This window comes from Rhamphochromis sp. 'chilingali', assembly GCF_963969265.1.
Source record: "Rhamphochromis sp. 'chilingali' genome assembly, chromosome: 20".
In the NCBI taxonomy this organism is placed as follows: Eukaryota; Metazoa; Chordata; class Actinopteri; order Cichliformes; family Cichlidae; genus Rhamphochromis; species Rhamphochromis sp. 'chilingali'.
In genome coordinates, this window is record NC_137947.1 from 8110812 (window position 1) to 8131110 (window position 20299).

The 20299-nt window shown below is 40.6% G+C and overlaps 3 protein-coding genes across 3 annotated transcripts; 1 reads left to right on the forward strand and 2 right to left on the reverse strand.

The window, feature by feature from the left end:
- Positions 1-112: 112 nt before the first annotated feature.
- On the reverse strand, positions 113-4376 carry cacul1 (CDK2 associated cullin domain 1). Its single transcript, XM_080868675.1, has 8 exons — positions 3805-4376; positions 3529-3655; positions 3251-3353; positions 3074-3169; positions 2843-2945; positions 2605-2694; positions 2367-2505; positions 113-2286 (listed from the first exon to the last, which is right to left on the reverse strand). The coding sequence occupies exons 1-8, from the start codon at positions 4124-4126 to the stop codon at positions 2247-2249; spliced, it is 1020 nt and encodes a 339-aa protein (XP_080724801.1). The 5' UTR covers positions 4127-4376; the 3' UTR covers positions 113-2246.
- A 251-nt stretch (positions 4377-4627) lies between these two features.
- sirt1 (sirtuin 1) lies at positions 4628-12718 on the reverse strand. The gene is made up of 9 exons (XM_080868917.1): positions 12298-12718; positions 11747-11869; positions 11330-11565; positions 11075-11227; positions 8092-8239; positions 7918-7997; positions 7333-7516; positions 6686-7210; positions 4628-6474 (listed from the first exon to the last, which is right to left on the reverse strand). Exons 1-9 carry the CDS (start codon positions 12701-12703, stop codon positions 6182-6184), a joined length of 2148 nt encoding a protein of 715 aa, XP_080725043.1. The 5' UTR covers positions 12704-12718; the 3' UTR covers positions 4628-6181.
- Positions 12719-12862: 144 nt separating this feature from the next.
- On the forward strand, positions 12863-17345 carry dnajc12 (DnaJ (Hsp40) homolog, subfamily C, member 12). Its single transcript, XM_080868918.1, has 5 exons — positions 12863-13474; positions 13978-14056; positions 14324-14463; positions 14544-14688; positions 15595-17345. Exons 1-5 carry the CDS (start codon positions 13397-13399, stop codon positions 15675-15677), a joined length of 525 nt encoding a protein of 174 aa, XP_080725044.1. The 5' UTR covers positions 12863-13396; the 3' UTR covers positions 15678-17345.
- The last annotated feature ends 2954 nt before the right edge of the window (positions 17346-20299 follow it).

Genomic DNA, 20299 nt, shown 5'->3' on the forward strand with positions numbered 1-20299 from the left:
CTCACACAAACACACACTGACACACTCGTGTGAACCCTGCAGATGAGCAGATAAAAATCTATTTCCAAACAGAATTTGCATTAGATAAAGAAACGACAACAGTAAGCGTCTGTCATTAGTGTTACAAATACTAAGACTGAAGGATTTTATTGATTTTGAGATAAAAACAGATTGCTGAAACAGTATTTGAGCCATTCACAGTGGGTTTAAACATGAATTAATTTTGCATCATGTAAAATTAAAAGGTGAGACATGTAATCTAGTACAGCTAGTGTTCAGCATCCCTAATGATTTAGATTCCTCTTGACTTCATTAGCTGTATAACAACCCTGCTTGATGACAGGACCCAGTTGTAAAAGCTAGAATAATGAAATCATGTCCTGTGATTAGTTCATTTGAAGTAACGCGAGATAGAAACAAAAAGCAAGCCTGAGCATCTAATTACACTTAAAACAGTGTAGGAACTTGTATCAAACACATTTATTCGAGTGACTTGTTTAACAAAAAACGCACCTGTGACAAAAGCTAGTGTACACATACCGGTATGGAGAGGCAAAAACTATTTACAACATGAAGAGCATGTGCTCTGGCACAAAACCACATTTGCATATCATTTGCTTTGTTAAAGTGGACCCATTATCCTGTTCCAGTGGTGACTGCTCAAACTAAACATCATCAGAGTTTCAAATCATGAGTGCAGTGAACATACGGGTAACCACTGCGAGGGTGAGGTATCAAACTGCTTTAAACACTTAATTTGAGACAGATTTTTTTTTTCCCGGCTCTCTATGATGTCACTCTAAGCAGATATCCTTAATACGGTCATTCAGCTATGCAGGCCTGTGACTGAAGCCCCTCCTACTTGCTGTTCAAATCTTTTGTTCATGCGGCGGCAGCCAATCAAAAGAAAGCGAGCCCAAAAACAATACTGCTTCAGGCGGCACTGAGGCTCAGTATAAGATAAACAGGGATTCTTTTGGATGGGAAATCATGCAGAGCCACTCTGGTTGGGTCCAAGAATACAAACATGGAGGTGGCAATTTAGGGGGAAATTTAGGCAAGGTGAGGTTACATAAAATAAATAAAAATGTAAAAATAAAATAAAATCAGGAAATCCTCAAATGGTATTATGTGGTCCTTTTAACTGTATGGCACTCAGTGTTACTTCCTGTATACGGCAACCTCCTCCTCCTACGTGCAAGGCTTAAACAAACAAGTTGTCATTAAAGGCAGAATGACTTGAGGGTAAACCAGTGGGTGAACCAAAGCTTTAACTTATTAGTAAAGAATAAAATTAAATGGCTCAGTGACTCAGACAGCATACAACATTGAGAACATAAACTGGAACCCAACACATTGTGTTTAAAGAAAAAACAAAAGAACAGTTATCCTCTTTGGCAAAACTGGAAAATACAACCTGGCTTACCCAAACAGTAAAGGCAACAGCAATAACCCCTACATCTGGATGTAGCGTTTTCAGTGGGAGAAACATTTTCGTCAATCGGTGACTTCTTCAGTCTCAGCTGACCAACAACAACTGATCAAAAACCATGGTCTTTGGTTGGGGAAACCTGCACTCAGCTGAGACTGAAGAAGTCACTTGGGATAAGTGACGAAAAAATGTTTCTCCCACTGAAAACGCTACATCCAGATGAACAGAATCAACTTTTTGGGAATTACTTACCTGGATGACTGAGCATGATAAGACATTTTAAGCAACAGGAAGAAGAGAGTCATAGCTAAGCTGAGTGACCTAGCTCCCACTTCTTTCCACACTCATTTGTGTTGACTGTAGCCACTGAGATACACAATATGTGGGCGACACCAAGGGATTTATGATATTAACACACAAACAATATTATTAGCAGCAGCAATAGAGTCTTAATTAGCCCCGTATATCAAAGACAACACAAAACACTTCCATGTTAAAGGTTAGGAATGGATCGTCAGCTTCATCATGATATTCAGTCAGACGGACACCGTGAAGGCACTCTTCAGATGAGCGGAAGATGAAGAAATCAGAAGGAAAGCACCAAAATGGAAGTCTGTGAGCCACTTTTTCCTTTTTTTAAATCCTTCTGCTCAACAACCCATCATGCTGTCTTTGTTATTCACAGTGTTTCGTGACCTCGAGTTAAAAAGGGATGACGCACTGTTAGCGTTGTACCTAGTCCAGGGAGACAACTTGTGATAAAGACTTAAGAGGCACAGTATTAGTTCTGCAGCAAATCCAGTGACGCCGGCCATCACGAGTCCTCGCTGGCCCGTTTGCGAGACTGGTCACCTCTGGAAAACAAGCACAAGACCCAAGTTAAAGCAGATGTGACTCAGTCTTCATTTGATCCTAAAGACTCTGGAAAACTGACCGTGGGAATCCATTCATGGAGAGCTCCATCTGTAGTTTCTGGTCATGAGCAGCGTAGTCTTGCAGCAGAGACTCTACAGCAGGAGGGTTAATCTGGGGGATAAACCCGGAGAAGAGATCTGGGGCGAGCTGGGCCCACTCTGAGAGAGGAAACCAAAATCAAAAATTAATTAATTAATTTAAAAAAAAATAATCTGTGAATAAGAGGAGTGTGAGATAAATAATTTATCTAAAATCACCTGGTCGGAGGCTGTAGAGGCCCTTAACCACACTAGCCATTGTTGAGGGTTGCACTTCAAAGGGCATGGACCGAGCTTTAATGAGCAGAGCTGAAAAGAACGAGCACAATGGACAAGATGGTGTCAACTGACTTGACCAAAGGGAGGATTTTTATTTATTTAATTTCCCCTTTTTGTGACTTTGCATCACATCGTGATTAATCAGAGCAAAGCGCATGAGATGAAGCGGTACACTCACGCATCAGTGTGTTCACGTGTTTTTCTGCGACGTGATCAGCGAACAGCTTCATCAGATCCTCTCTGAGGTCTCGGTTCAGTTTGGACTCAATGTAGAACTTGTTCTGAAAAGAGAAGCGTGTGCAAACATAAATTTAAGTAACAAACTAACACAAAACTACACTTCCCTGCATGGGATTTGCCAAATATTTGATTAAAAAGGGGGGGAAAAAAGCTGATAAGTGGTACCTACCAAGTACATAAAGACGGGGACTATACACTGAAGAGAAGCTATATATTGTGTCAGTGCAATGTTGAAATTTTCAATGAAGTTCTCGAGTGGGCTAGCCTGCAAAACATTGCAAAAAGAGTTAGTTTTTTAGTTTCTGCATGTGCTGTACGATTACATCTTGCATTTGGGTTTGCTTACTTGTAGATGGGCGGAAACCTGCTGCAGGTGACCTGTTATTTTTGATGTCAGATCATTGTAGAGCAACTCAGAGTGCTGCTGACAAACACACTTGTAGACATAACTAGGAAAACAAAAGACAGGCATTTGAGGTTATATTAAAATTCTCAGTTAATCACATGGTAATATATATATATGGCGCTTCTTATGGCAACAGAAATCATAATCTGAGGGGGGGGGGGGGGGTGTCTAGTTCAGAGGGGTGTTTATTCAACATCCCTTTACTTGTGCTGTCTCACCTGTATATCTGTGCATAAGAAACCGAGATGTGGTCTGTGGGATTCTGAATCAGCAGACGGTCAACTGCCTTTTCCAGGTTTGGCCAGTGGTTTTTCCGGTAGTCCTCCACTGCCATTGCATTCAGAACTGTGTGAAGAGAGGGGAGCTGAATTAAGCCTTCATGTCAGACCGAACAGAAGCCAAAAGCATCACTCTCCACATACATTACTAACATAATCGGAGGCCGAGCTGCGTTGAGACCGTGAGCTCTCGGGCCCTGCTTCGAGTGAACTTACGGAACTTGGAAGTCGAGTCGAGGGCGAATTTTCCCTCGGAAGCAGCTCCCGGAGCGGTGCTGTCAGTCTCGCTGACTTCGCTGCTCTCGCTGCCTGTATCCGAGTCCATGAACTTTGACCCGCCGGTTGCACCGGACCACAGTTTCCCTTGTCGAGTACCCGCTTCTCCAACCGGCACCGTCGCACAGACGGGCTGCGGGACCGTCGATATCTCCGACAGCTGGCTGCTAAGATACGTGCGGACTTTATTACTGCCGCTCGCGCGGTAGTTGTGGTTATGGTCGTCTTTTACGTCCAAACTGTCATCTTCCATAGCCTCCATTTTCACTGGTCCGGTGAACCGAAGCACTGCGTCGCTAGATGAACATTTCAGACAACAATTAAAGATGAAGACAAAAACTGTCAGGCGTCTCCGGCGGAGTCCATCACCGTTTTCCTTTTAAGTTTTACGACACGCCGTATTACAGGGCAGCTGAAAGGATGTTGGGAAATGTAGTTCCGAGGTTTTAGGGCTATATAATGTTCCTTGGCTTTCTATACGTGAATTTGCGGCTAGCTAAACAATGTGATAAGCCGAGTGACAACTAAAATGTTTAATAAAACACATTTAAAACTAGGTACCATAATACGCATGCGCAAGCCCCCGATGCGGTCCACCAAATTTGATGTTGAAATTGGACCCCACCGTCTCACCAAACTTCAAGAGCTCACGTGACTCAGGAACTAGCCGGATGAAACACTAGGTGGCGCTGTGTTAATGTCTGACGATACTGATATTGACACCAATCAGATGCGTTTGCAATAATAGAAATGAGAGGTCAGAAAAATTTTCTTTCCTATATTTTTTACTGAGAACTCCATGAGAAATAACAACTAGAATGATGTAAAAATGTTCCTTCTTAAAACGTAAACAAAACATTACCTTGTCAATGGCATGTGAATTATGTTGGTGTAGACATGTATCCAACACAGTGGCTCAATTATGTCTATATACCAACACTTTGCAGGCAGCAGACTCCTTAATGCTCAATGAAAAGTGACACAGGCAACAAAACCAGGTTTATAAGGAGGACAAAAAGTGCCATTTTCAATGTGAATATATTCCTAAGGCTTATTATTACAACTCAGTATACCTTTGTACAGATAAAAACCATCATCTACCCTTTGATGAGTATGTCTCACATCAGAGTATAAAAATAAGAGGCTTGACCATAAAAAGTAGCTGCCACATGTCAGAAGGAACACCTTGTCGATAGTTATATATTTTTTCCCAAATTTTAAATGACAGATTAAACATACAAAGCTTATGACAATGAAGGAGAGTGTTGATAAAGTGTTCTTTGGTCTAAAATTAAAGAGTACTGTCACTTTTCCACCAATGACCCTTATGAAAAGGCAGAACTGAACTTTCTATATTGCAGTTAGTGCGTTCAAGTAAACCATCAGAAGATTTATGTATGTGTCTGAAACTCATAGTACCCACCATTTATCAGCTGCTGGCTTACAAACTGATGTTTCTAATGGTAGCATGAACCAGCTCTAAAAAGTATTATTAGACCACAGGTGATGTCGTTGTATGGACCGAAAATAACATTTGGAACATTTGCCTGTAGTCACTGCAATGTAGAAATTAAAGCTTAATCTAAATTAAAGTAATAATTCAATTTCTGAAAATGTGAATGCAAAATCAGAAAAGAACATGGAAAGTAAACATAAGAAAAAAAACCCCCACAGTACTCTATTTAGTAAGTAGTATACAGTATGTAGTTTCAGACACATGTGCATGTGACCAAACAGGGCAGAGAAAGAAAGAAGAGGGAAAAAAAACCTGCTGCATATTCACACAAAGTTGCCACACAACTTCAACTTTATGAAAAACGAGAGCAGGGTTTCCACCAGAATACTGACAGCCCAGAGGCCCGCTGAACACTAAACATGTTTGAATGTATTTACATTTACTTTCAATCTATGAAAGAGCAGCTACAGCTGTTCAGTTTGTTAGCCCAAAAATACACACACTCAGAAGAGTTATAACAGGGAATCCTGAAAGTAAAAAATGAACAGGTGAACTGTGATAAACTAATACTCTTTTTTTGATTTGTGTAGCTAACAGCCAAGACTTTTTCGTCTAATTTAATGCTCTTCCACTCATACAGCCTATTATTTACTACCTACTTATGGTTTGAAAAGCGAGAAAGACTGGATTATTTGCTACCAAACAGAATAAATCTCCTTTGACCACTGGGTCTAACAACATTTCTGGAGGAAACCCTGAATATTAAGGATGAAGAGTCAAAAATATATGAAACTTATATGTATATATTTATATATATCTATAAAAAGACAATTAGTGCTTTGTTGACTGGGTAATTTACATTTAAAGGTGTGTGGTACTCTCAGTCTTTTCAGAATTATTGTCTGTCTGCACACTTGACGTGGCCTCAGTGGCTACAGTGTGCTGTACTATGTCTTTGAGGCATGTTTCTCCATCCACTGCTGGTACTACGTCGGCATCCTCCGGCTCGCTGTCGTCTTCCTCCCCTTCAGCACAGCATTCAGAGTCCTCGCTGTCACTCCCGCAGGAGCTCGACGTCTCATCTTCAGAGTCAGAATAAACCTCTGCCCCGTGGAAGATATAGTGATTTGGTGGTTGAAACAGGTATTGGCCTGCTGTGGAAAACAAAAGAGGATCAGTGAGCTTTGCACACCTATCTGGGATCTGTTCATTGTTTATGACAGTTGTATGGAGGGAGAAAAAAAAAACAAACTGCTGAGCAAAGGGACACACAACATGTCTTTGCACGATTTTGTCACACATCCAAAATCAATTTATTTGTTACATTAAAGCAGCTTTGCTTGTTTACCGTGGTCTAAATCTTACCCTCAAGGCGTTTGCTGATTGGAGTTCTGTTAACTCGACTCATCCAGCAACGTCTACGAAATTCAAGGTTGGAGGTTTGACTCTTTCGTTCGGGTGCCTCCTCTTTTGGCGCACCTTCTGCTGCTTTCTCTGGAGATTCAGTGCTCTCCGTTGGACACTGAGCATTTGGACAAGGCTCTAGAGGTGTAACATTATTATCAGCAGTCTCTGTGACATTCAGACTTTCTGTCTCCTCCGAAGGCATATTTACAGAGTCTGTAGTGTGCCGCTTCTGCTCCTCCTGAGTCGCATCACTCGAAGCAGACAAGGCCTCGCTTGGTGGCTGTTCTGGTAACCGAGGGGGTTTCTCTGTGATCTCAGTTAATCTTACAGTGTTGTAGCAGAGCTGCTCAAAGTCTCCACCCAATCGATGACAGAGCTCGTTGATAATGACGTCACAGTCCCCGAGTAGCTCCACGTCAAAGTTCAGATGAGGCAGCTGCTCCCGATTGATCAGGACCTGAGGCACTTCATGAGGAATGGAGTCTGGATAGAGAGGAAAAACAAATATTCGGTGTTTGAATGACATGCAAAGCATACAGAAACATATCGGTTAGTATGTTTAATGTTACAGACACTAAAAGTGAATCCGTTTCGATAAAACATACTTGGGATGAGGGCAACCGGTCGGACTTTAAGCGAAGAGCCAATGACAATCAAGAGATCCACCTCATCTTTATCCTGTTTCATGGCTCTGTGAAACATTTCTGGAAGGTTCTCTCCAAAGAAGACAATGTCTGGTTTCATGATTGCCAGAGGGATATCTGGACACCGTGGACAATGAGGGACAACCTGATGGATGAATTTAATGTATTATTTATTTACTACAGCGCCACTAAACACCATCCAAATTTTATGGGGTGGGCAATCACTCACAGCAATAACAAGGCAATCTTTCTGGAATATTTTAAACAGTCAGCTATGTTATGGGTTGTTTGGGAGGTAAAACTAAAAAGGGTATTATCAGCTTTTGATGTCCATGTGGTTTCCCTTGTTTACAAGTAATTACGTAGATATTTGAGACCCCTAACAGCAAATATATACAGATAAATCCTTATACTTATTAAAGAGGTTTTTCACACGATGTTTCTACATGCAATCTGTATCTGCATTATTGGCCTTGGTGATGGTGCAACATCCAACAGTGTCTGCAAAAAAGTGGTATCCTGGATTAGATTGCAGTGAACACATACCTGGTTAAAGATGTCTTCCCTTATAGCCTCACAGTCCACTTTGTGCTTACAGACGAGACAGGATGCAGTTGCAAATGACCCTAAAATATAATTGACATTGAATTACTGGGGAAGAACTATAAAAAAAACAAATAACGAAATAAGCAAGAGGGATCAATCACATGCACCACTCACCGTGACACTGGATAATCCGCTGAACCCCAGCCACTTGTTCCAGTGTATCAATGTTTTGCGTATAATTGCGCAGCAGCTTTCTTTGCTTATCTAGCATAGATATAAATCTATGACAGGGAGAAGGTTCAAACTGCCCAGGGTAGATCTCCTGTAATATAAAATTATGCATTCAGTACTTGTGAAGAAAATGCAAACATTGCTATAGTCATATGCCCCCACCATGGCTTTTCTGGACCATATTTAAACACTTAATAACTGTTTATATTTCATGCCTCATAGCATGGTTTGAATATATTTGATAATAATAAATCAGTGATCAATCTTTAAAACCTTTTTTTAAACCTTTTTCAGAGTGCAGTATTAACTGACTTAGAACACAATATATATACAAAATGCTTAATGCAAACTAGTCTGTGCATTCAAAGCAGTGCTAGGAAACCTGGCATGTGTGGGACTTCCACATCAGTTTCTCACACTCACTGAAATGGCAGCTCAGGTCCTTTTGTAATGTTATGACCCAACCCATCTTATGAGATCTGTTTTAATCTCTATTAGCAAATACATACAGTACTTTATTCGGAGTACTTAATTGCAATTTTATTCATGTAGCACATTTATTAATATGTAAACACAATGTGCTTAAGAGAGAAGATAAAAACATTAAATGCTGTGTAAGTTTACAAGACACACCCACACAGCTATTGAACTTTAAGCAATTTTTTCAACCAGGAAAAGTATTGCTGTGAGGCAACAGTGCTACCCACTGTACCACAATATACTACTGTATATGGACCACCTTCCCACCCTATTACAGATATTGTGTCTATGATAAGGGACCCTCTGACTTCTGTATAGCCTCTGTTATTTTGTGGATCTTATTTGATCACTCCTGTGTTCTTTTACTATTTCACTGTTTGGAGAATTCCCCACGATCCTTTAAATTTCCCGTCCCTGCAGGGGCCTGATCAAATCTGGTGGGAACACAAACAGTTCTTGTGATAAAATTTTAAGTTACTTTAGGAAAATTAAACAATTTCAAGCTAAAAGACATACAGGGAGTGCAGAATTATTAGGCAAATGAGTATTTTGTCCACATCATCCTCTTCATGCATGTTGTCTTACTCCAAGCTGTATAGGCTCGAAAGCCTACTACCAATTAAGCATATTAGGTGATGTGCATCTCTGTAATGAGAAGGGGTGTGGTCTAATGACATCAACACCCTATATCAGGTGTGCATAATTATTAGGCAACGTCCTTTCCTTTGGCAAAATGGGTCAAAAGAAGGACTTGACAGGCTCAGAAAAGTCAAAAATAGTGAGATATCTTGCAGAGGGATGCAGCAGTCTCAAAATTGCAAAGCTTCTGAAGCGTGATCATCGAACAATCAAGCGTTTCATTCAAAATAGTCAACAGGGTCGCAAGAAGCGTGTGGAAAAACCAAGGCGCAAAATAACTGCCCATGAACTGAGAAAAGTCAAGCGTGCAGCTGCCAAGATGCCACTTGCCACCAGTTTGGCCATATTTCAGAGCTGCAACATCACTGGAGTGCCCAAAAGCACAAGGTGTGCAATACTCAGAGACATGGCCAAGGTAAGAAAGGCTGAAAGACGACCACCACTGAACAAGACACACAAGCTGAAACGTCAAGACTGGGCCAAGAAATATCTCAAGACTGGTTTTTCTAAGGTTTTATGGACTGATGAAATGAGAGTGAGTCTTGATGGGCCAGATGGATGGGCCCGTGGCTGGATTGGTAAAGGGCAGAGAGCTCCAGTCCGACTCAGACGCCAGCAAGGTGGAGGTGGAGTACTGGTTTGGGCTGGTATCATCAAAGATGAGCTTGTGGGGCCTTTTCGGGTTGAGGATGGAGTCAAGCTCAACTCCCAGTCCTACTGCCAGTTTCTGGAAGACACCTTCTTCAAGCAGTGGTACAGGAAGAAGTCTGCATCCTTCAAGAAAAACATGATTTTCATGCAGGACAATGCTCCATCACACGCGTCCAAGTACTCCACAGCGTGGCTGGCAAGAAAGGGTATAAAAGAAGAAAAACTAATGACATAGCCTCCTTGTTCACCTGATCTGAACCCCATTGAGAACCTGTGGTCCATCATCAAATGTGAGATTTACAAGGAGGGAAAACAGTACACCTCTCTGAACAGTGTCTGGGAGGCTGTGGTTGCTGCTGCACGCAATGTTGATGGTGAACAGATCAAAACACTGACAGAATCCATGGATGGCAGGCTTTTGAGTGTCCTTGCAAAGAAAGGTGGCTATATTGGTCGCTGATTTGTTTTTGTTTTGTTTTTGAATGTCAGAAATGTATATTTGTGAATGTGGAGATGTTATATTGGTTTCACTGGTGAAAATAAATAATTGAAATGGGTATATATTTGTTTTTTGTTAAATTGCCTAATAATTATGCACAGTAATAGTCACCTGCACACACAGATATCCCCCTAAAATAGCTAAAACTAAAAACAAACTAAAAACTACTTCCAAAAACATTCAGCTTTGATATTAATGAGTTTTTTGGGTTCATTGAGAACATGGTTGTTGTTCAATAATAAAATTATTCCTCAAAAATACAACTTGCCTAAAAATTCTGCACTCCCTGTATATGGTTTTTTTTTTCTTAACTGTTGCCAAATGTCAAAATGGGTCAAATTTAACTGAACATTATGTTATGTTTTAAGTTAACTTAAAAAACAGGTTCTGATTCTCCATTTAAAAGTTGGTGTAAACATGGGGGTGTGGGGCACCATATTAAACAACATTACAAAATTTAACAGGAACTCATAAGCGGCTTACATTTAAGTAGTTTCCCTTTCAAAATGACCCTTTCACAGAATGAAAGTGCACAATCCACTAGTCATGTAGACCTTGCAATGGTCTACATGAAGAGATTTATGGTTTGGATTAAGATTAATAATTCTTTGTTAGAGAGCATTCAAATTGTTATTCTATTGTTCATGTAAAACCAACCTTAGCAAACTTAAAAAACGGTCTAGGGTCCCGTCTGAAGTACTCAATGTCAAACATAGCTTGAGGATCTGGAAGATCTGGAAAATCTACAGCAAGCCGTGCATAAATTCCATCTCTGGAGCGGAAGTCTGGTATTCCACATGAAACTGAAACCTACAACAAATAAAATAAAAATAATAAGGAAATGCAATGAACACTAGTACTGAAAATCGAATTTACACAGTAGAGCTACATGATAAAGTAAAAAATGCATACCCCAGCACCAGTCAGCACTAGTATCCTTTTACTTTCATGTAGTAGCCTGACTACATCTTCTAAGGTATTAATATCTTTCCGCTTCTTTCTTTTTGGAGGCTCTGAGATGTTGATGATGATCTGCCACAATGTCATGTCATCTAAATCTGGTGGGAGTACAGTCTCGGGCAGCAAATCCCTCAGGATGGCCCTTGGATCTGTCTCTCTAATGTGCTGCTGGATGAAACTGTAGGAACCTGCGAGCAAGAACATAACATCTCAGTATGGCTGGATTTCAAAAATTGTACACACATACTTGTACAATGCAAACAATTATTATGTGGTTTAAATATATACATACACACGCACTAAATACATATTATAAGTGGCGTAATCTAAGATATTGTAGTTTATTAATGATCTGATTATCTTAGTTACCTATTTGCGGTTGAGGAGTCCAGTCGCTGGAGCTTGCATGTGAGGACCTGTCATCGTCTTCAGTGATGTGCTCCGGAGTGACAGCCAAACCGTTAGAGGGAAGATCATCGTGCCCAAGAAAATCTAAGTACAGACATGGAGAAAATTAACTAAATAAGACTAGATATAAGTCGCGACTCTCTTTAATAACTGCTACGACCCGTTACAAAAGTAAATCGGTGAACGCAGTCTCTCAAAGTCAACTTTCAACCGGCTAACAAACGCTAAGTTGCTCTCAAAGTTTTGCGTGGTTATGAAAAAGTTAAATGGACAAATTTGTGCTGGCAGGATCACTGATAGAGTTCTACTTCCGTTTAGCGAAATATAATTTAGTGGAAAAGTTCCCGTTTTCAGGAGTACACAGTTCTCGACACCCACACAGCATTACTGTATTTAACATTAGCAAAGTTAACTGTTTCACATGGAGCCAGTTAGCTCACCGGTTAAGTTGGCAAAGAGAATTTTTCTCACTGTAAGTCACTTAAATACTCAAAGTTTTTCTCTTTTTATACCTGGACTGTCCTCGGTTGCGCCAAAGACAGTGGTGTCGTCCAGTTTCCCAACTGGCTTGTGAGGGTCGGAGAGCAATACTTCCAGTCCATTGTTGTCTCCGCCTAGCGCTGCCGGGGCCTGTTCTACCGCCATCACCGGCTTAGCTTCCTTCTCCGCGGGCTGCGCACAATTCAACGCCGCCTCCCAGCTCTCAGTTGCCGCGGAGACGCACGAGAACTGGTCCGCTTCGACGGCTTTTAGTCCATAGTTAGTTCCTGGACTGATTTTCGAAATCTTAGCCGGAGGTTCCCCCGTATCGGAGGCGCCCGAAAGGGCCGTTTTGAGACTGTTCTCTCCGTCCGCCATCTTCAGCCCGCAGAGCCGCTGAGCAGGAGCCTTCCTCTCGGACAGCTGGCTCATTTGCATAGCACACGTGACTCGTTCTCCACCAGTAGTCACGAGCGAAACGCCCCCCTCTACGTCGCTGACATTATACCATAACAAATATTGTTGCCTTCAAGTGCTGTCGGATGATTTCTAATCATAGGTTAGCCCTCACGAATCTTTCAAGCCTTTCGGTGATGTGTTTCGCGTAAATATAAACGATTTTATATTGACGTGCAGCCGTTGAAAGCTTAATTAATGCCCCAGTTACAAATCTGTCATTTTCTTTTTTCGTTGCCACACAAGCCTTAAGTATGTGAAAGAAATTTAGTTTTACTACATAAAAATATAACATTTTTAATTTCCTAAAGCTACCATTGCCTTTGTTTCTTAGCCAGATGAATAAATGAATTTTCTAGTAAGCAGGACCATTATCAAGACCCTTGAATGCATCGTACGTCATACGGTAAAAAGGGGCAGCTGGGCTCTCCCAACAACTCAGGAGAGATCTCCCTTGACAATTTTAACAGTTTAATAATCCCTGAAATCTAACGCTAGCTGACAAAACCATACTAAGACAAACTTTGCTAACAGTTAGTAGTTAGCTAGTTGGTTATAGTAAGTGAGTGAGAGGGGGGACCCTTTGGCAACCCTTTAACTGATCAGCTGTGATCACGTTCAGCAGCATTTGTGGTCCGTTAAAAGAAGCCATACGTGCTTCTCCGACAGATTTTTATGGAGGCTGTTTTGAGCTGTAAACCTGAGGATTTGGAGGATTACTACGGGTTACTGGGATGTGATGAACTGTCATCGGTAAGTTCTCGTCAGTGGGTTTAAGGCTCAGACTATTTCCTGGGTTGCTGAACGGATATAGTCTCGATCTATAAGTCAGTAATTATTTGGGTCAATAGCCTATACGCTGCTGAGTCAAAAAATGTGAAAATAAAAATGTATGTGTGCCTCAGATTAGGCTGAACCAACAGAGACCTGTTGATGTGAAACTAGTCGTGCGTCATCCAGTGTCTGCCAGCCAGCATTTAAATTCATTTGTGTATAACTAGATTAGATATGCAATCAGTGTGATTTTTTAATGTATCTTACTAAAACAAATCTTTGATTATCAACATCAACACACATATCCACCGTGGTCTTGTGATCGCCAATTTTCACTCAATATATTACTCAGCAATCAGCAACACTCATAGACTGGCAGAGCTGAGGGTCTCAAATAGTCAATAACACGGTCAAGATAACATAGATCTTATTGATTAGATCACATCAGACTATGAGGTTTGTTTTGTTTTGTTCTCTTGCAGACTGAACAGATTCTCAATGAATACAAGATTCGAGCCTTGGCATGTCATCCAGACAAACACCTCGACAGCCCAAGAGCAGGTAATGCACACACACCACTAACTGTGTGTGAGTCATATTTCATATAACCTTTTTTTCATAGCCCGAAGCAATAAAGTATTACAAAGTGTGCTATTACCCCTTCATTACCTCTTCATTCACACTTTTCTTACATAGTTAATGTCTGTTTCTGATGTCTTAACTTCAAAGCAAATAATGCTAATAGAGCGGATGCTTACAGCTGTATACAGTAAATTGCTTTATTAAATTCTAAATTTTATATTAAAACCGTTTTTTCTGTTGTGAAAGTGGCAGATTTCCAGAAGCTGCAGGAAGCCAAAGAGGTTTTATGCGATGAAACCAAAAGGAAAAACTATGATCTTTGGAAAAGAAGCGGAGTTACGATCCCATTCCATGACTGGCAGGCCTTGAACGACTCAGTGAAAACTGTACGTAATGTCCTCTCTTTAGATTCTTAAAAACACTGTGCAACCATTGACACTTAAAAAGCCTGCTAATTTGTTTACAGTCAATGCACTGGGCTGTGAGAAATAAGAAGGAACCAATGTTGGAGGGCTCCAAACCAGAAGACCCCATCACGTCACAAGCAGAGAGCTTTCACTGTGAGCAGCAGGAAACGGGGAAATCTTCGTGTGAAAGCACGGCATACTCGGGTAACTGAAATTTATTCCAATTCTTTAAAGCAAGATGTTGCTGGAGAGCAATACATAACAACACACAAAATACAAGTAAGGAAGTGGTCAGTGCCATAGGATCCTTATTTTTGAAAGTCAGACATGAGAAAAGTTTAATTGATACCAGTATGATAGACATGATTTGGTGTATTTTCAATCTAATTTCATTGCAGAGAGGCAATGGATATTCAGAACAGCTGCTCAAGAGCTTCTCTGCTCTTATATTAAGCTGATGGAATATAAAAGTAGGAGCTCTTTAGTGCTCATATTAAAGAGGGGCTGCACGCCCACCCAATGTTTTGTGAGGTTTTGCACTTTGCACTTCAAAGCTACCACTTTAAAGCACTGATTTCATTTTATTTTGGTTATAATTTCAGGTTCAGCAATTATTCACAACTTGGCTGTGAGACCATGTTAGTAGTTTCCTCTTAGCTAGTTTTTAGCTTCAGTGTTCAGGGCTGACACTTTCCTGTAGCCCTGAGGACTGATGCAGTTTTCCTGAGATTCTACAGAAGCTCGCTGTGGATTCCTTTTTCCTTTATAATACTGCCACAAAATGTTTCAAATATTTGCTGCTAAAGAGCACTGTAAGGACTTTGTTCTGAAACTAATTTTTAGAGTTAGAAGTCAGTCATAACCTCTGAGATAAACACTTGCAAGTCAGTATTACTATAGCTGAAACACAGCTATGATTATAGACTTTCCTCCACGAGCATCAGTACAGCTTACCGGATACTCAAGCCGAGTACACAACAGGCTTGAGTACTCAGTGAAGGATCTGAACTGTTCCTCATGTGAATTTCTTCTAGAGTAAACAGTAGCTGTTTAAAAAGTACTGAACTGCATAAAGGGAAGTGAAGTGACTTTTTCTTATCATTGCTGCAGGTGATTTCTGCCATCGACGCTTCCGCTGGGCTGGTGACTCTCCATCTAATCTGCTGCGGAAATTCCGAAATTATGAAATCTGAATATATTAAACCTTTCATGTTGTCCAAGTGTTGCTAGACTTGGGACCATTTTATTGTAATGCCAGCTTTTATAGAGTATGTTTAGTTGTTGTGCAGCTGTGACATCAGTAACTGTCTCACTGTGTTTACTCTTGCCTAATAATTGGTGGGACTGTTGCAAAGCTAACTGTCAGGTGTATGTTACGTTTGGCTAAATTCTTTATTATTAATATTATTTTTCTTCCGTGGTGTGTACCTTCCCTACAGTTTGTTGTAGAGACACATATTCTGGCACCAAATTGCTTCCTCATTTTATTTCTGTCATGTTTGAATTATTTAATGTGTCCTCACTAATAGCTCCTCATTCAGGTGAATGGGAAAAGAGAGCCAGAAAAATGTTACTTCAGCCATCATTTTACCACTGAATCATATAAAAATTTGTCTTTTTTCTAACAATGTCTTCCTCAATGTCTACCAGATGTATACTTTTTGATCTGGCGGCATTTGAGTGAGACGAGTTCCATCTCACCGCCCAATAGACTTATATGAAGCCTACAGGCAGTCTATTGGGCAGTGAGATGGAATACATATATATGTATCTCTATCAGTAACATACAGTGGAGGCATGATTGTGCGTGATATTATTGTTTGCTGTAATGTATTGTGTTTGTATTAGTATTATTCTTTGACTTCTTCAGCTTTGTTTGAGGCCAAACTAATTCTTTGAATTGAAACCTTAAGTTTTCCACAATTGTGCTTTAGTACAGCATGTTCACCCTTTATCAGAAGGAAGTCACAACATGTGGTCTATAGCTAAATATAATATGTTATTTTGTAAAGATATGAAATCACTTATTGTTTAGTTTGTTTTAACTGCACGGTCAGAAGAAATATATTTTAAATGTTCAGTAGCAAAACATATGACGTGAACAGAGGTTTCAAATCTTTAAAGTTAATATAGCTAATATAAATATAGTTAAATATCGCAAATAAAATAAACAATAATAACAAAAAATTAAGATTACCTATAAAAGTAGCTGTTAAAAATAGCAGGCTACAGAATTTTTTTGTTCCTATAATGAAAAACACAAAGGCTGAGTTTCTGTAACACAGATTTAGCTTTGAGCACAAACCTTTTAAGGGAACTTGCTGACACAGTCTCTTCCACAATCCGCCCATGCTTTCATGTTGTTTACACCAAGTTCTAACCCTACAATTCAAATGTCTTAGCAGAAATCGACTCATTAGACCAAGCAACATTTTTCCAAGCCCTTGTTGTCCAAATCTGGCAGATTTTGCAGTGTCTTAGTTTCTTGTTCTTGGCTGACAGGAGTGGGACCCGGTGTGGTCTTCTGCTGCTGTAGCCTATCTGGTTTAAGGTTTGACATAATGTGCATTCATGGATGTTCTTCTGCAAACCTTGGTTGTGATGAGTTATTATTTGAGTTAGTGTTGCTTTCCTATCAGATCCAGTATTTATATGCCTAAATACTCTGAGATTCTGCCATGTGATTAGGTGATGATATTTTCATTACTGAGTGACTGGTGAGTGTATTTATGAGACATTTCATCATAAATAAAATGATGGCATGACAACCCAATGCTTGTAATGCAAGTGACCTTCTTTTATTTGTATCACTGACTATTATTCATGTAGCGGACTGTAAGCAAAGAAGAGGAAATATATTAAAATCTAAACAATAAAAAAAAAAAGTTTCCGAATGCTGTCATATTTACTGGTGGTTATCTACTGGTGAGTTAATCCAAGTTATCAAGATGTGTTAAATAATCAGTCCAGTTTCCAGTTCATAGGCTAGGCTTGAGCTTATTTTACTTTATAAAGAAGGTTACATTATATGGAAAAAGTTATGTCAATACCAAGTAAATTACTATGATTTATTGGCCTATTACAGAGTATTGGCCTATTACAGAGTACATAGACATTTGCTCATGTACATAGATATGTGGAATAAACAATGGGGTTTTATTAGTGCTGGAAATTTAGAAAGAAAAAAGAAATAATATTTCCTGGAGTCTTTCACATTCAATGAATCCTTCTAATTGGCTATCCGGGGAACCTTTTGTTTTTTCAGGGAACGACTTACTAACGTTCCTAAAGAGGAATTAAAAGAACCAAAGGAAACGGTGTGCAGACCTTTTATAACAGTACCCGGTTTTCACCGCTTGATAGCGCTGTGTTATTCGTGACGTCACTTTTGTGAAAGATAAAAGCCCGAGGAGCACTTCTGTTTCTCGCCGGGTGCGGTGGCGCGCGCCTGTAATCCAAGCTACCGGGAGGCTGAGGCTGGCGGATCGTTTGAGCTCAGGAGCTCTGAGCTGCAGCGGACTATGCCGATCGGGTGTCCGCACTAAGTTCGGTATCGATATGGTGCTCCTGGGGGAGCTCGGGACCACCAGGTCGCCTAAGGAGGGGTGCACCGGCCCAGGTCGGAAACGGAGCAGGTCAAAGCCCCCGTGCCGCTCAGTAGTGGGATCGCGCCTGTGAATAGACGCTGTAGTGCAGCCTGAGTAATACAGCGGGACCCAGTCTTTTTATACTCTTTCCCCTCTCCACAGAAATATACACACAGCACACATCACGTTTTTACAGCTTATAAAAGCGTCAAACACGGTCTCTCTGTCCTCTCGTTCCATTGAAAACCACCGCTGTTTCTTGGTCCAACAGCGCCTCCAACTGGAGGGGAGTAGCAATGACCATCACTGCAAATTCAAAGAGACGGTGAACTTTTTTTTTTTCTTTCAGTGATTGACTTTGATGAACACGCAGGACTGGACTGGGACAAAAAAAAAATCAGCCCGGGCATTTTGACTAGAGAACAGCCCACCAGGAATTATAGGAAAAGCCATAAAGCCTCTGAATGAAAACAAATGCTGTTGTGACAGTGATGTACGCTGTCCTGTTGGTATATATGTATCAATCTAATAAACTTAAACCTACACCATCCTCCCTATTCTGGTATTTTAAACAGTACTTACCGGAAATATCAAACAACCTAATCAATAATTACATATACCTAACTAGCAGAGTTGCCAACTCCCAGCAAAAATAGGGAACCGCCCCCCACCCTCCGCCTAATGATGCTTAATCAACGTAATCGACTTTAATTTATTGCCAGGGTAAAACAAATGCACAGAAACCAATTATTTTTCTACAGTAAATAAATAGATTCAACATCTTTCCGCAACAGAATTGCAGACTGCACACATGGTACCTTCCCAAAGGAAAAAGTACTATAGCTTATTAGGGCATATATTAGACTTAATATTTACTATATACAATAATGAATTTTTATATATTTTTACATGAGATGACCACTTTGGTTGTAAGATTCGGTTTTATTTATTAAAACCTAGACATTTTAAATGAGTAACTGTGTGTTGACTGTGTGTTGAGCAGCACCTTTACGGCTGCTGTTGGCTGCTATCTGCAGCAGTTTCCTGATGACGTCAGGTGTGTAAACCTTAAAGTCTGCGTAAACGAGGGCGCCTCTTGCCGGGTGCGGTGGCGCGCGCCTGTAATCCAAGCTACCGGGAGGCTGAGGCTGGCGGATCGTTTGAGCTCAGGAGCTCTGAGCTGCAGCGGACTATGCCGATCGGGTGTCCGCACTAAGTTCGGTATCGATATGGTGCTCCTGGGGGAGCTCGGGACCACCAGGTCGCCTAAGGAGGGGTGCACCGGCCCAGGTCGGAAACGGAGCAGGTCAAAGCCCCCGTGCCGCTCAGTAGTGGGATCGCGCCTGTGAATAGACGCTGTAGTGCAGCCTGAGTAATACAGCGGGACCCAGTCTTTTTATACTCTTTCCCCTCTCCACAGAAATATACACACAGCACACACACTCACACATCACGTTTTTACAGCTTATAAAAGCGTCAAACACGGTCTCTCTGTCCTCTCGTTCCATTGAAAACCACCGCTGTTTCTTGGTCCAACAGCGCCTCCAACTGGAGGGGAGTAGCAATGACCATCACTGCAAATTCAAAGAGACGGTGAACTTTTTTTTTTCTTTCAGTGATTGACTTTGATGAACACGCAGGACTGGACTGGGACAAAAAAAAAAATCAGCCCGGGCATTTTGACTAGAGAACAGCCCACCAGGAATTACAGGAAAAGCCATAAAGCCTCTGAATGAAAACAAATGCTGTTGTGACAGTGATGTGTGCTGTCCTGTTGGTATATATGTATCAATCTAATAAACTTAAACCTACACCATCCTCCCTATTCTGGTATTTTAAACAGTACTTACCGGAAATATCAAACAACCTAATCAATAATTACATATACCTAACTAGCAGAGTTGCCAACTCCCAGCAAAAATAGGGAACCGCCCCCCACCCTCCGCCTAATGATGCTTAATCAACGTAATCGACTTTAATTTATTGCCAGGGTAAAACAAATGCACAGAAACCAATTATTTTTCTACAGTAAATAAATAGATTCAACATCTTTCCGCAACAGAATTGCAGACTGCACACATGGTACCTTCCCAAAGGAAAAAGTACTATAGCTTATTAGGGCATATATTAGACTTAATATTTACTATATACAATAATGAATTTTTATATATTTTTACATGAGATGACCACTTTGGTTGTAAGATTCGGTTGTATTTATTAAAACCTAG